Below are 16,079 nucleotides of genomic sequence, written 5' to 3'. Positions count from 1 at the left end.
AGAGATACGTGGGGAGAAAAAAAAGAATTAAATATACCGGTGTTCCTAGAAGTCCTTGGGAGGACAGTGACACTGTCGCTCACATCTGTAGGATGGATTATGTTAACTAAAGATTACAGCTAGAAATTGCCTAGCTCTGGTCTCTCATCCCCATTTTATAGATAGGGAAACCGAGGCTCACTGAGTATGGATGGCCACACTCGAGGTCTCTAAAGTCTTTGGAGTTTCTGGATCCCGGTTTATTGACCTTCTCATTATACTGAAAGGTGCCGTCTCTTAAAAAAAATCAAGCCATAAGATATTATTTTTTATCTGTATTATTCTATTCAACTACCTGTAATTACCATAGCTCCATACACAGCCCTTTTCTGGAATTCCAAATACATTTTTCACTTTCATTTTGTATTTTATGAGCCTCCAAAGACAACAGGACATTTTTGTGAGAATCTGGAACTTTGAAAAATGTTACTTTCAAACATCATAATGTAGCCCATTTTTTAAGTGTATCAGTATGCTGATGACTCATGTCTACTTAATAACAGCGCCCCCATGGAGAGGTCCTTATAATCATAGGGACCTTCTCACACCAAAGTCCTCTTTGTTCTACCTAAGTTCCGACTCTGAGGTAAATCTCAAGCTGTGAGCATCAGGAAGGGTGAGGTGGTCTGAGCCAAAAAAGAAGCTTGCTGATCTCTAGGAGAGAAGCTTCTAGAGATTTCAGGTTTCAATCACCCCAACAGCCCAGGAACACATAGGCTGCCCGCCTCTCTTGTGACGTCACATCTCAGCCCTTGTTTTCTGTCAACACTGCTTTCAGCCCTGTGGGGATGAGATGGAGTCACAGCTTTCTAGTCCCGTTCTACTTGTTCTTAAGACAACAGAAGGAAAAAGGATGTCAAACACATTCCTGATGAAGGTCCCAGTGCCGGCCACAGGGGCCACCTGCGCATGCCTGAAATTCCCCAGCAACCTAATGGGCAGTGGATGGAGGAGTGGGTAACCAGGGAAACCAGAGACCCTGATCCTTTGAACCGTTTACCTGTGTGTCCGTGGGCATTTGCTTCCTTCCTATAAAGCATGTACTACCAGGATGGATGAGCACCGGCTTCCGTTCTCATGGAGACAGCTGGCTGGGGGATCAGCCCTGCCTCTTTAAGACTTGGCTTCCTCATTGATGAAATGGGACCAATAACAACCCCGTCACTGGTCTATTACAGAGACGGTGAAGCTAATAAGGGATTCAGAATTCCCAGTGCATGGCGGAATCTTAGCAAATGTTAATTATCATTTTTTATTATGTAAACCTTTTTCATGTTTTGGTTTAAATTAGGATGTATAAAAATACCACAGTGCAATGTACATTTTGCCGATGGATGGGAGGGTGGAACCCAAAGAGAGGGAGAAGCTGTGAATGAAAGAGGTTTGAGCTCTCATTGATTGGTTGATGGATTCCTCTAATGTTGATGTATTTATTGATCATACACACACCATGAAGAGCTGCAATCTCAGGAACCAAAAGCCAAAACAAATGCCTGTGATTCACCCTTTGGAAGGGCAAAGCAGGAGGGCCAGGAATTCAAGTCCAGCCTCAGTTGAATAGTAAGTTTGAGGTCAGCTGGGATACATGAGACTTTCTCTCTACATACATACATACATACATACATACATACATACATACATACATGCATACATACACACATACATACATACATACACACATACATACATACAAACATGCATATATAAAGACATAAATAGCAAATGAGTAAATAAATTCTTCCTCCCTTGAGTTGTTTCCCTCAGGTGATTTGTCAGCGTCATACGAAAGAAAGCTAGAGAGGTGGGGTCCTTGGTGCTGACTACCCCTGAGCATTGGTTCCCAAGGCTTCGGAACTGGTCGGTAGAAAGAATGTGGAAAACTTGAGAATACGGCTCAAGAAACAGGGTGATGCTATAAGCAAAGCCCTGTGAGTGATTCTGGCCTAAGCTCTGAAAGCCGGAATGTTGATTGGAATGACAGACAGTTAAGACTGAGCTCATGAGATCTGAGGGGAACAGGAACTCCAGAGGGCTGGCCGAGAGGCCATTCCTCTTCAGTTGTAGCAAAGGACTTGTCTATGCTATGTTCCCTGAAGCTCCAGGGAAGGATGAGTTCAAGGAAGTGATGTGTTAGTCTTGGAGGACATCAGTGCAGTTTAGCACTGAGGCTGTGGCATGGGTTTTCTGACTGTGTCCAGTACACACCATGGTACCACATGCCCCAGAGACCAGACATGGAGTTACTGCATTTAACACTGTCCTTGCATTTGCTTTTGTCTGGGTCCCATCTCTTCTCTCTTCTACGCCTACTCTTGCTTTATGGAAGGGGAATGTTTACTGTGCTGAAGTATGTTTCAAAAATGTATATTCTTTTAAATGTTTCTTTTAATCTTTAATAAGGACTCAGAGCTAAGAGCTACCTTCCTTCCTGTTTAATCTGGTTTTAATGTATGTTTCAGGAGTTTGTTTGTATTTCTGATGTTAATGGTGTGATACGATTTGAGGAAAGATATGGAAACAAAATGGCGACTTCATGCGTGTGTGTGTGTGTGTGGTGTGTGTGTGTGGTGTGTGTGTGTGTGTGTGGTGTGTGTGTGTGGTGTGTGTGTGGTGTGTGTGTGGTGTGTGTGTGGTGTATGTGTGGTGTGTGTGTGTGTGTGGTGTGTGTGTGTGTGTGGTGTGTGTGTGTGGTGTGTGTGTGTGGTGTGTGTGGTGTGTGTGTGTGGTGTGTGTGGTGTGTGTGTGTGTGTGTGTGGTGTGTGTGTGGTGTATGTGTGGTGTGTGTGTGTGTGTGGTGTGTGTGTGTGTGTGGTGTGTGTGTGTGGTGTGTGTGTGGTGTGTGTGTGGTGTGTGTGTGGTGTGTGTGTGGTGTGTGTGTGTGTGTGTGGTGTGTGTGTGTGGTGTGTGTGTGTGTGTGTGTGGTGTGTGTGTGGTGTATGTGTGGTGTGTGTATGGTGTGTGTATATGTGTGTATGGTGTGTGTGTATGTGTGTGTGTGTGTTTACCTGTAGGCTCACAGGTCAAGTTGAGTGCTGTTCCTCAGGGGCCTTCCACCTTGGGTAATTTTTCTTTGTTTATTACCACTTCATCAAGGCTGGACAGCCTGCAAGTCCCAGGGATCCCCGTGTTTCCACATTCCAAGTGCAGGAATTTCAAGTACATGCCACCATGCCTGGCTTTTTGAAACATTGCATGTGTTATGGACACCACGCTCAGGGCCTCCTGCTTCTCTGACAAACATGTTACTGACCAAACTGTCTTCCTAGCCCTGGCTTTATATTTTTTAAAATTATTTAAGAACCTTGATAATTTTTAACTTTACCCAAAGAACATTTCATTTTGGTGGGCATGCGGTTCTGTATATCTTAACACATATAGAGATGTTTGTAACCACCAAAACAGACAGGATATCAGTTTTAGCACCTCAGAAAACTCTTTCCTGGTATCTCTTTGCAACCAAACCCTTCCACACCCAACTGCGGTGGGCTGCTGATTTTCTCCAACTCTACCTTTCTTCTCTAGAATGTCACATAAATGAGGTTGTACAATGTGCAGCCTTTGGAGACCAACCCTCTCTCACTTAGCACTGCACAGTCAAGATTTATGTGCATTTCTGCATGTGCACACCTCGTCGTCGCCCCCCCCACCCCCGTCATTGTTTATGCACATGACGGTTGGTTGATTCATTTAGCCATTGTTCCAGTTTGGGATCATTCTAAATAAGTCAGTGGTGGGAACATTCGCATTTAAGGTTCTAGGTCAACAGAGAGTCGCATTTCTCTAGAACCATGCCCAAGAAGTGGGAAGACCCAGAAATCATGGGCTGGACATCATAGAACATTTCTAAAGTGCTCTGCAGAAAGGCACCAGAAGTTGAGCACTGAATTGGAAGGTGCTGCTACCTTCTTGCCAGCATGCAAGGTTTTCCTAAGTGCCTCTGTCAGGGTTTTTAACAGGCACATTGTAGCATCTCTCTTTAACCTCTGTATCTCCAGGGAACAAGTGTACTTTTGAGTTTACGTGTTTGGTAACCTGTCTGTTCACAGCTTTGGCCTCATATTTTTTTAAAACATAAGTTGCTCACCAGTCCTTAAGTTGTGAAAATTCCTTACGGATCCAGAAGACTCTTTTGTTCCCTCCTCTTCTACTTCTGAATGAGATTGTATAGAATAGGTGTCACTCTGTCTTGGCTGTTTGGTAGAATTTATTAACGAAACACCCGGGCCTCAAGGTCCTTGGCTGCTGGCTTTTGTGGGTTCTCCAGTACGAACAAAATATATTTAATAGATAGAGGAACAGGTGATTCTCTTTTTCTTGAATGAGTTTGTTAGCTTTTGTCTTTCAAGATTTCATCCATTTTGTGGAAGTGATCTAACTTAGGTGCAGCCTCTCACAGCATTTTTGTGTTCTCACACCTGTGAAGATGATGGACCCATTCTCCTTCTCCTCCTCCTCCTCCTCCTCCTCCTTCTTCTTCTTCTCTTCTTCTTCTTCTTTCTCCTCTTCCTCCTCCTTCTCCTCCCTCCTCCTCCCCCCTCCTCCCTCCTCTTCCCCCTCCTCTTCCTCTTCCTCCTCCTCCTACTCCTTCTTCTTTTTTATTATTACATGCTTTTATTTTTGTCCCCTTCCAGTCCTCCCTCCCAGAGTTCTTCACCCCTGCTATCTCCCCTTCACTTCTTAAAGTGTGGCCCCCCATCCTCCTTCCCTGGAACATCAAGTTTCTATAGGATTCGGCACATACTCTACCACGGAGACCAGACCAGTCGGTTCTCTGTTATATATGTGCAACAGGACCTCACACCAGTCCTTGTGTGCACTTTGGTTGGTGGCTTCGTCTCTGGGAGCTTCTAGAGCCCAGGATAGTAAAAACTGTTGGTCTTCCTATGGGGTTGCCATCCCCTTCAACTCCTTCAATCCTTCCCCTAACTTTTCCATAGGGGTCCTGTCCTCAGCCCAATGGTTGGCTGTAAGTATCTGCATCTGTCTCAGTCAGCTGCTGGTAGGGCCTCTCAGAGGACAGCCACACTAGGCTCCCATCTGCAAGCACAACATGGGATCATTAATAATAGTGTCAGGGTTTGGTGCTCACCCATGGGTTGGATCCCAAGTTGGGATGGTCACTGGTCGGATGGCCCCATTTTTCATGCCTGATTTTAGTAACATACCTTCTCTCTTGTTCTTGGCAAAAATTCAGATGGGTATGAGCAATCAGTGTTGTGGATCACGGGATGTTGTGAGTCACAGGATGTGGGTGGTAGGAGTTGAACATGGGTCTTCTGGAGGAACAGTATACGCGCTGAACTGCTGAGCCATCTCTCTCGACCCAATCTGCTTTCCTACCACATACCTTTGTATAAAATATAGGTCTTTATTTGGGACTTGCAATAGGTATACCTAACTTTTCTTATACTTAAATGAATAACATTTCAATTGAATTATATAAGCTGTACAATTACACAAATTCCTTTACCTTTTGTTCCTTAGGTTGTATTTTCATATTAATAAACTTAAACATATAACCTTTCTATTAAATACGTTGTATTTTCCCTTCAACAGTCTTACAAGAATATAGATCTTACACAGACTTTCATACCAGCCTTCTCTGGCCCATGCTAGTCTCCTCTCTCTGGTTCCAAATTTAGCATGAGTGGCTGTCAGATTGAATACTAAAAGCATTTTTCTTTTTGCAATTCTTTACTGATAAAGCTTAACCTAAAATCTGTACTGGGTCTATCAAGCCGTGGCTTAAATGAGAATTAAAGCGTTTCTGCGGGTCAGAGCTATACTTGATTCTAAACGACTTGGTTTTGCAGCATTGGATATAAAAATGAAGCCTTTACACCAGCCATACTGTGGATCTAATTCTAAAACTGTGCGCAAAAACAGTGATGGCTGAACCCAGTGTAGGGTGGGGACTGGCAAGGTGCATTTGAGGCTAGAGGGATGGCTCATTAGTTAAGAGGGTTTCCTGATCTTGCAGAGGACCTGGGTTTGGTTCTCAGCACCCATGCAAAATGGTTTGCAATTGCATGTAATACCAGCTCTGTGTGTACTTACACCCAAATCTCTCTCTCTCTCTCTCTCTCTCTCTCTCTCTCTCTCTCTCTCTCTCTCTCTCTCTCACACACACACACACACACACACACACACATGGTTGATTGCATTTAAACTATGAGTTCTTTGAAGGGATATCCAAATGTGATGATTTCTAGAAATGTTAATAAACAGAAACTTCCTGTTTTCCAATATATTAAGAAAATAAAAAGCAGGTTAGCTGTGCTTAATGGGTTAGCATGTTTGAGGTCTGGAAAAGGTCATCTCATGCATGGCCTACAACCAAGGCAAGAAAATGATCTAAAGTTCCTAGAAAGGACTTTTCATTAAAAGGACTTTCCAAGGCTTTTTGTTCCTATAATTCTGTTTGCACTCACTATAGTGATACTAAAAAATATTCTCTACACTCCAGTGCATGGAAGCCATGAGGCTGCAGCATCATGCAGCGAAGGCCCCAGACGCCTCTGTAACCTTGGTCCTTTCCCAGAGTGTGTGGCCACTTCTGCAGAGATTCACCTGTGAGGCTGACGGCCTGTCTAAAGTCTCAGCTGATGTGAACCTGAAGGCAAGGAGGAGCGGTGTCTTTGAACCTCACTCTGATTAAGGGCTAAGGTGCCCAAAGGGTTGCATGCTGCCATGGTGACTTTTTTTAAGTTAGAATAATATTCTTGAGCTCAGAGTCTGTAAATGGTGGCCACAACACCTCGTCTTCTCCATCTACCTATCAGATATACGACCAAGGTGTTTTATTCAAATCAACTTGGTCCGTGTAGCCTTTTCTTCTTCTCATTCCAACTGTGCTAAGCAGTCTCTTTGCATGCCGCCCCATGGAGAACCTCTGGGCTAGTCCACATTTTCTCCATGACAAAATACCTGAGACGATCACCTTAAAAAGAAGGAAGGGTTTTTTTTTAGGTTCAGTTTTCAAAGTTCTATCATCCACGATCAATTAGCCTTATTGCTTAGGGTCTGTACATATACCTATACTATATACAACTATACACAGCTATAATATCTACAATGGCAGGAACTTGTGTGGAGAGAGGCATTTACCTCTTAGATAGCAAAAAGAGAGGGACAAGCATGGCAGTCCTGTGGGAGTCTGAATGACAATGGCTTCTATAAGCTCTTATGTTTAAAATGCTTGGCCCCAAGTTGGTGGAACTGTTTGGGCAAGGACTAGGGGGTGTGGTCATGTTATAGGAGGCGTGGCCTTGTTGGAGAAGGCGTGGCCTTGTTGCAGGAGGTGTGGCCTTATACAATGAGATGTGGCCTGCCCCTGGCGGTGGGATTTGAGGTTGCAGAAGCCCATGCTAGACCCAGTCTCCATTTATCTCTGCCTAAAATTTGTGGATAAGATGTAAGCTGTTAGCTACTTCCTCAGCGTCAGGCTGCCTGCCTGCTGCCTTGCTTCCTGCCATGATGTCACGGACTCACCCTCCGAAACTGTAAGCAAGCGCCTAATTAAGTGCTTTTAAAAATAAGTTGCCTTGGCCCTGGTGTCTCCTCACATCATTAGAAAAGTTTCTAAGGCAATTCCCTTCGAGAGGATGGCCCCAGTGACCCGACTGCTTTCTACTGTGAGGCCCCACCCCTTAGAGGTTCCAATGGTGTCATGGCTGGAGTCAAGTCCTTAGGAAATGGGCAACTTGGAGACAGTTTGGATCTAAACTCAGACCCGTATCCTCCATCTGCCTCATTCTTGTGACCCCTCGTGGTTCCTTTCTGTTACTGCTTCACTGAAATGGATTTTAATTTCCATGATTAGGACCAGGCCTGCATTTCCCTCAGTGTAGTGTTCACAAAGCAGGGGGAAAAAAGACAGTTAGTTGAGTAGTTGCTGAAATATCAGTTTATCTGTGTTCAAATTCTGACTTTTACCATTTCCTGGGTTGAAGACAATAGTCAAGTTTCTTAAGTACTCCATGCCTCAGTTTCTCCACTTTTACAAAATCAGGCTAACACCACCAATGACTAAGACATCTCTGATTGCTTTCTCTCTTGTATATCGACACAAGGTCTTTCATCTGAACCCAGAGTCAGCTTAGTCTCCACCTCCAGAGACCTGGGAGCAGAGCCAGGCCATGGAGCCTGCACTGTAGCTGCTGGGGATCCCACCTCAAGGCTTCTAGCTTGCCTGGCATGCACCTCACACCCTGAGCATCTCCTCAGCTCTGCAACTACTTTAAAAAGGAAACAAGAGGTAGGGATGTGTGTGTGTGTGTGTGTGTGTGTGTGTAAAGCCGTAATAGCTTCCGCCATTACAAGATGGCGCACGATAGCGCGGGACATGTGTGTGTGTGTGTGTGTGTGTGTGTGTGTGTGTGTGTTTTGGCGGGGGGCTTCAGAAAACCATAAGAGATTATATATAGAGAACATTCTCATATTCTGTGATTCAGCAACCCCCCTCTTAAGTACATATCTAAGGGAATCATTTCAGATCTGTGTCCAATGTCATTAGGGTTGAAGGAAACCAGGGTTACTAGCCTCAACCTTAACTCTCACCTTAGACTATTTCAAGTCTGGGTGATGTTTCCCCTGGGCAGGGGGAAAGCAGAAGAAAGAAGAGAGCAAGAACTTCTGGTGGTGTAGCTAGTATTTTATTCCTTCATCTAGTGCTGGTAGCAACATTGAACTATACTTGCAGGATTTGAGCATTTCCCCCTCTGTATCATAGGTCACAAAAGAAAGAAAGAAAAGGAAAGAGAAAGAAAGAAAAAGAGAAAGAGAAAGCTGGGTGTGGTAACGGATACCTGTAAGCAACACTTGGGAGGTTAGAGGAAGGAGGATGAGGAATTCCAAATCAGTCTCAGTTACATAGTAACTTCAAGGCTAAAGTCAGCCTGGGCACACGAGGGGTGTGTGTGTGTGTGTCTGTGTGTGTGTGAGAGAGACAGAGAGACAGAGACAGAGACAGACAGAGACAGACAGAGACAGACAGAGACAGACAGAGACAGAGAGAGGAGGAGGAAGACAAAGGAGAGGAGGAGGAAGTGAGAGGAGGGAGGGAAGGAGGGAGAGAATAAGAAAGCAGAGGGAAATAAAACCAAGCAAGGGAACAGAAAAAGCTGCAGATCTCTGGCTCTGGCACCTGACCCTGTTGGCTCACCCCTCTGCCTCTCCCAGGCTCCTGCCCAGATCCTTTATTGCCAGAGCAAAAATGGCAAGCTCTACGAGAGTCCAGAATCTTTACTTTGCTCCATGCCGTTGTAAGTGCGTGATTTGGGTAGTAGAATAACTTGGGCTAGGTGAGCCTCTTTATTAAAAAACAAAAACTAAAACATTTCAAAAACCTTGAAAATCATCGTCCGTGCCCCACTCTTCCTGTCTCTCATTATGCCCTGCAGGACATACTCTTGGCCTTCGAACACTTACTGCCTTGGCCAGCTCTAAATGAGCGCCAGCACTGAGGGGTCCAGCCCATGCTGAACTCCCACGGTGACCCCCCCCCAAGTCCCCGCCCCGACTGACCCCGCCTCGCGGCTGCGGTCTATTTTGGGCGCACCCGCGGCGGGGCGCGGGATCGCTGACAGTCGCGGATCCTGTGACACCTCCCAGCAGCCAGGCACTTGTTGCTCTCGGGACCTGTTGTCAATCCCTTAGCTCGCTCTTCCTTTTAGCCCCCTGCTGGATCTTGGAGTCTGCTCTTTCCGTTTGACACCTGGGACTCCGAGCTCTTCTCTCAGACATAGCTGTCCTTGCTTGGAGAAATTGATGAGAAACTGTTAGTCTTAAAAGAAAAAAAAAATTAAACGCCGTGCAGAAGAGAGGCCCCTCGCTGTGAGCAGGAGCCTGAAGCGCTGCAGAGGTGGCGCCTCTCCGGCCCGGGACCGTGGTCCGGGGCGCCGACGGCATGACGGACTCAGCGACAGCTAATGGGGACGACAGGGACCCCGAGATCGAGCTCTTCGTGAAGGTAGGTCGGCGTTCGTGGGCCTCCTCCCGGGCTGGAGGTGGCAAGATCTCAAGTGTCAGGACGCAGATCCCTCTGGGACTTGAGACCCTCCCTAGGGAGCGCAGTCCGGCACCCTCGTGGTCCTGTCTGTGGCCTTTCTGGAAGCGGATCCCGGGAGAATAGAGTGAGCATCGACCTGGCAGGTGGCTGTCTTGAAGAGTTGACCCACAGTCTACCAAACATTGTAGGACAGGTCGCTGCCCTGCATCCTGAGCTCCGAGGGAAGCGCGCGGATCCTGTGATCCAAGAGAAGGGATGTTGGCTAGGTGGAAGGTTGTCTCCAGATATAGGGACAGGGAATCTGGCTGGACTAGTAAACTTTTCTTCTGTAGCAGAGGGAGGAGAGGAAGGGAGAGGGAGAGGGAGAAGGAGAGGGAGGGGGAGGAGAGAGAGAGAGAGAGAGAGAGAGAGAGAGAGAGAGAGAGAGAGAGAGAGAGGAGGGAGATTATCTTTGGCAAAACAAAAATAGCATTTCCTAGTACCCCCCTCTTCTTTTATTCAGAAGCGCTAAAATAAAAGCAAAGGCCACAAAGCTATTTTCTTGTTTTGTGACTTGTAGAGGAGAAAAAAAAAAAAAAAACGAACACCCAGTTCCCTGCTGTTATTATCACTGTCATTATGACTCTGCAGGGCAGTCTCAGGTAACCAGGGGACCTGTCAGTCAACCCGACCTGGGTTTCTTGCAGAACCAAATTAAGCCCCCCCCCCCACCCCTGCTTCTTGGGCAGTAGCAGACACCAGACAGCAACTGTAATTTTGTTTTGCAGGCTGCGGGAGGTTGGAGGTCCGGTCCTCCGCAGGTGTAGGCAGAAACATTTGATCAGCCCCCCCCACCCCACCCCCACTTGCCGGGACACTGCAGAAGCAGAGACCGGGAAACCTGAGGCGAAGGAAAGCAGCCTCTGGGCTGGGCTGCAGAGTCGCCAGGACTTTGGGGGGAGGGGAGGGCTGTACTGCCTGATTACCTAGAGCTTTCACAAAGGGGAATAAAATCTTCTAGCGCAGTTTTCCAAGAATAGAGTGCAGAGGGCTGAGAGCACACTGGGTCTAAAGGGCATGCCTAAAACCTGGAAGCAGAAAGGTGTTAATTTGCTTAAGCCACCTGTCTCCAAACGAGTTGAATAGACTTCAGCAGAAAGGTTTAGGTTCCTGTAAACCTGAATAACAATCTTTTCTTCTTTGACACCTTTGAAACACACACACACAGACACACACACACACACACACACACACACACACACACACACACACACACGCACACTTCAATATACATAATGAATTTGAATATATATATATATATATATATATATATTGTTGCAACCTATTTTATGTCTACAAAGTGATGTCGATGTTCTCTAGGCAGCAGTTTTAGGTGTGCTGACTGACCTAGGAAAAGAACAAGGCTCTACTGCCTCTGCCTCCTCCCAGTCTGGGCAGGATGGGGCCATGGAGGGAGGGTGAATGGATACAGCATTCACAAAACCTTGCTGCCTTCCTTAAGAGAGCCAGTCTTGGACTTACTCGGATTGCCTGGGAGTAGGAACTGCAAGTGTCAGGTTCCCTGAGACATATTTCAAACCCAAATTGGTTCTTTGGAGCCAAGGGAGAGAGCCCTTTGCCCTGCACTAAGCATAGAGACCAATTCTACCTGTATCTTTGGAATTTAATGTTGGCAGCATTCGGAGATTTTGTCTATATAAAAACACTTACTCCACAGCGAGTAGCCCCCAAAGAATTCTAGAATGTCTGTGCTGTCACCTACCTGGTTTCTTATTAAAGAAAGGCAGTTAGTAAGAGCCAAGCGGGCCTTTGTGGTTCCCAGACCAGATTGATGGCAGAGGTGTTTTTGATGCCCACCCTCATCTTTGAGCTTCTGGTGACTGTTATGATCACAGGGTACACATAAAAGCTGGGTCAGCGGGGTAGTGGTGGCCTACGACTTCAATCCCAGCACTCCGGTGACAGAGGCCAGCAGATCTCTGAGTTCGAGGCCAGCCTCCAACAGAGCGAGTTCCAAGACAGTGAGCCCTACATGGAGAAACCCTGTCTTAAATAACAAAAACAAACAAACACCTGTGTGTAAAGTGAGGGTGCTTCTCAGAGCCTCCAATGGTGTCATTTTAGGGGGGCAGGATTCTGTCTGGCTTGCAGAATCAAACTTTCCCCAAATCTGCAGTGTCTCCATTCTGGATTCCCACGGAAAGTCTCTGGCATCTGGTGTTGGGTAGCAGAGGTGCTCTCTGAAGGGGAGGGTTGATTGGTCCCCATGAAGAAACTCAGGTAGAAGAGGCCCTACCTGGGGCCATGACATGGGTCATTTTCAACAACCAGTTAAAGACCACCTCTCTCCAGGTCAGCAGGACACTGGGTCTGCCCATCTTAACTACTGTCCTGTGGGTTTCAAAGACTGGTGTTTCCCTGCCATGCACAGTACTCCTCATCCGTGTCTACTTCAGTGATAATAATACTCATGGCAGCGACACAGGACAGCATTCTAGGGCATGCAAAGTGCAGCAAGGACTCAGCTCATTGGAGATTCACATCTTAATTCACGAAGATCATTTCACTCCTATGTAAACTGAAGAAAACAGTTAATTATGACCCACGGGATCTTCTGATACTTGGAGTCACAGGCCCTTGGTGAGCTGAGGTCTGCTCCCTTTCAGTAGCCCAGGGAAACAAAAGGGATTAGTGTCCTGATGTCACTGAGCAAACCTGTGCTCCAAGAGGGTGTGGGAACCGCCCTGAAGTAGGCTGAGGAGAACACTGTTCAGATTCCTGTGGCCCTTCATATGCTAAATGTCTCATCCTTCCCCAAACACTGAGACGCCAGTTCTTGTTCTCTTCTTTTACTGGCATATCACGTAGCCCAGGCTAGCCTTGAACTCCCAAAATGACCTTGATTTCCTAATCTTACCCATCCCTAATGCTAAGGAATGTGCTCCATGTCTAATTATACATGATGCTGAAGATCAAATCCAGGATGCCATGCTCGCCAGGCAAGCGCTCTACCAACTGATTTCTGTCATAAGTTCCTTGTCCGTTTTTGTTTTTGTTTTTGTTTTTTGTTTTTTTTGACAAGTTAGGCTCTCAGATGTTACATAAAACCTGCCCCCAACTCGTCTCTCTGCCTCCACAAGCTAGACGACTCCAAATGAATCACTCAACTTCCATAATCTTCTTTAGCCAAAACACCTTTGAAACCAATAACAATTCCTTATCCAAGCCAAGATACTTGGATCGTGAAGGGAACTGTTTCTGGTGCTTAGCTTGGAAGAACAGATGCGACCGGGATTGTGTGGATGTGTGGTGCTCTGGTTAGACAGACACAGTCACCAGCAACTTGCTGTGCAAGTTCTACAGGGACATACGGGTAAAAGTGCTGAGCATTGGAGATGCCCACAGACACCTTCCATCTTCCGGGTAGCATCGTGCTTGGCAGATAGAGCCTCCGCTGGATCTGTGTGTCCCTGATTTCCCTTGGAGAGCAGAGGCTTGGCTCCCTCCTCTCTTGCAGGGATATTTTGAGAATGGGTGAGATCATCTGTAGCTTGGACTTTGATCATAAAGGGAGGGCGCCAGGTTAGAGGAGGAAGTGAGTGTGATTTGGTAAAGGAAAGAATAGAGAGAGAGAGAGAGTGAAAGTAAAATAGAAGGCTATTTGAGGGAACACACACGGGGCATTCTGAGCAGGCTAGATCATGCTCTCCTTCCACTCTTCGTCCCACCCTAGATCCCAGATACAGAGAGATACCAAAGAGAAGAGATCATGGTGAACAAGTCCCCTAAAGTCATTTCTTGGGGCTGAAACGATGGAGTCTCAAACTTGGAGGCTGGCACGAGCAAGTCACTTAGGGAAGAGTTAAAACTCTTGTGCCTGGACATGCCCCAGGCTGGTGACATCAGTCCACCTTGGGCAGAGCCCAGAGCAGTCTTTTCATTGCTACCCTGTAGTGACTCCAGTGTGCAGGCCTTCTGAGCAGCCAGGGGTGGGTGCAGAGCTGGCAGCTTCTGCTACAGCTGACGCAGTGTATGTTAAAATCCTGACTGCCTAGTAAACATGGGCTGTAGTGGTCAGGAGGGCTGTGGATAGAAAGTTCACCTCAGTTAACATGTGCTGATGGGCTGGTTAGGAAATCTCTCCACAGAACTCTAGAATAGTCCGTGTATGCATGGGGCTAGTCAAATAGCTATCAACAACCAATGTGCATGTTGCGAGAGAATAAAGCAGTCCTTTTGATTGTCTGATGGAAATGACTAGTTGTTCTCTTTACCAGGGACCCCAAAAGCTCTGACAGTGGAGCAGGGCACCGGTCGAGTCATGAGTGTGCTCTTCTGGTTTCCAGAACAGGCAGGATGTAGCCTCCTGGTGTTCCTGAATAGACATCAGCTGCTGTGTTGATCTGACTGCCTGGTCCCTTCGGGCAGCTCACATAAGCATAAGCTATTTCATGAGGTGTGTGTGTGTGTGTGTGTGTGTGTGTGTGTGTGTGTGTGTGTGCGTGTGTGTGTGTGTGCACACCTAGAGGTATATGTTTGTGTGGATGTGTGCATGCATGTATGTTGGTGAGTATGTACATGTGTGCACATGCATGTGAAAGTCAGTGGTGTCTTCTTTGATTATTCTCTAACTTATCCTTTGAGAAAGGGTCTCTCAATGAACCTGGCGCTCATTCAGTGAGCTCCAGGAATCTGCTTGTCTCTGCCCTCACCAGATGGGGTTTCAGATGTGCCTGTGGAATCACCTGGATGCCTGGGGATCTCAACTTACACCCTCAAGCTTGCGTGGTATAGGCATTTCCCAACACAATCATCTCCACAGCCTTCTTTCAGATTTTACTCTCCCCTTCACCTCACGAGTTTCTTGGTTTCTCTTTCTTGATATTCCAGGGTTATGATGTCTTTTATTTATTCCTCAGGGAATCCTTTCTGATGATGACTGAATAAGTCACTGATTTATGAGTATAGCAGAATATCACTAGAAGTCATTTTATTGACTTTTTAAAAAAAAATATCAGTTGTATTTGGTTTTACCCTAAGTCTCTGGGCTGTCTAGTCTCTGATTCTTGGTTACTCAAGCAGTGTTGGGTAAGGGTTCCCTCTTGTAGAGTAGGCCGTAAATCAAATCAGACATTGGTTGGCTACTCCCACAAGTCTGGGCCACCATTGCCCTAGTGTATTTTGCAGGCAGGACAGATTGTAGGTCAAAAGTTCTGTGACTCGAATTGGTGTTCATGTTTCTCTTTTGGTAACCTATGGAGTATGTCCCTGCACAAAATGGAGTAGAACATAGGAGTGAAGGCTCCAGGTAGGCACCAGCTCAACTCCACGTTCACTGAGTTATGTAGATGTAGTCCTCAGCAATGGCGTGCTGTTACCAGAGAGCAACCATGTGTCTTAGCATCTGCCTGGGCTGTTTGAGGATTCCTGCGGGACCTGCTTGGCCAACAACTCAATTGAATGCAACCCAGACCATCCACTGGAAGTCTCACCTGGCTACAAAAGATGGCTAGCAGAGACTCCATATCCTCCTTTATTAAGAGTCCTCATTAGGGTCCACTTCATAGATTCTAGGAAGTTTCCACTTCACTAGGTTTCCACACCAGCCTCCAAATGCCCCCCAGTACCACCTGTCTCTCCCTCTTTCTTCACACCTCTCCCCACAACCTGCTTGTTCCTGCTTCTGTCCCCACAAGCTCCAGTCCACCTGTAAAATCTATTCTATTACCCCTTCCCACGGAGATCCATGCATCCCCCTAGAGACCTCCTTGTTACCTAACCTCTCTGGGTCTATGGATTGTGGCTTGTTTGTCATTACTTAACAGCTAACATCCATTTACAAGTTAATAGATACTGTATTTGTCTTTCTGGGTCTGAGTAACCTCACTCGGGTTAGTATTTCTTCTAGTTTCAACTATTTACCTGAAAATTTCATGGTGTCATTAAAAAAAAATTCTGAGTAATGCCCTGTAGTGTAAATTTACCACCACATTTTGTTAATCCATTCTTCCATCGAGGGACATCTAGGTTT

At 46.3% G+C, this 16,079-nt stretch overlaps 1 protein-coding gene across 2 annotated transcripts in view; it reads left to right on the top strand.

Annotated features, from left to right (window-relative positions):
* The window catches only part of Clic5 (CLIC family member 5), a 145,384-nt gene that overhangs the window by 36,204 nt on the left and 93,101 nt on the right, over positions 1 to 16,079 (top strand). The window contains 1 exon segment of one of the 2 annotated variants that reach the window (NM_053603.4): positions 9,613 to 10,009. The exons of the other annotated variant lie outside the window; for it this stretch is intronic. Coding sequence (NP_446055.1) covers positions 9,947 to 10,009 — 63 coding nt within the window. The 5' untranslated portion in view covers positions 9,613 to 9,946. 2 annotated transcript variants of the gene reach the window in all.

This window comes from Rattus norvegicus, chromosome 9 (genome assembly GCF_021556685.1).
Source record: "Rattus norvegicus strain SHRSP/BbbUtx chromosome 9, alternate assembly SHRSP_T2T, whole genome shotgun sequence".
NCBI classification, from domain to species: Eukaryota; Metazoa; Chordata; class Mammalia; order Rodentia; family Muridae; genus Rattus; species Rattus norvegicus.
The sequence above is the reverse complement of the archived record's forward strand: the minus strand, read 5'-3'. Positions and strand labels throughout refer to the sequence as shown.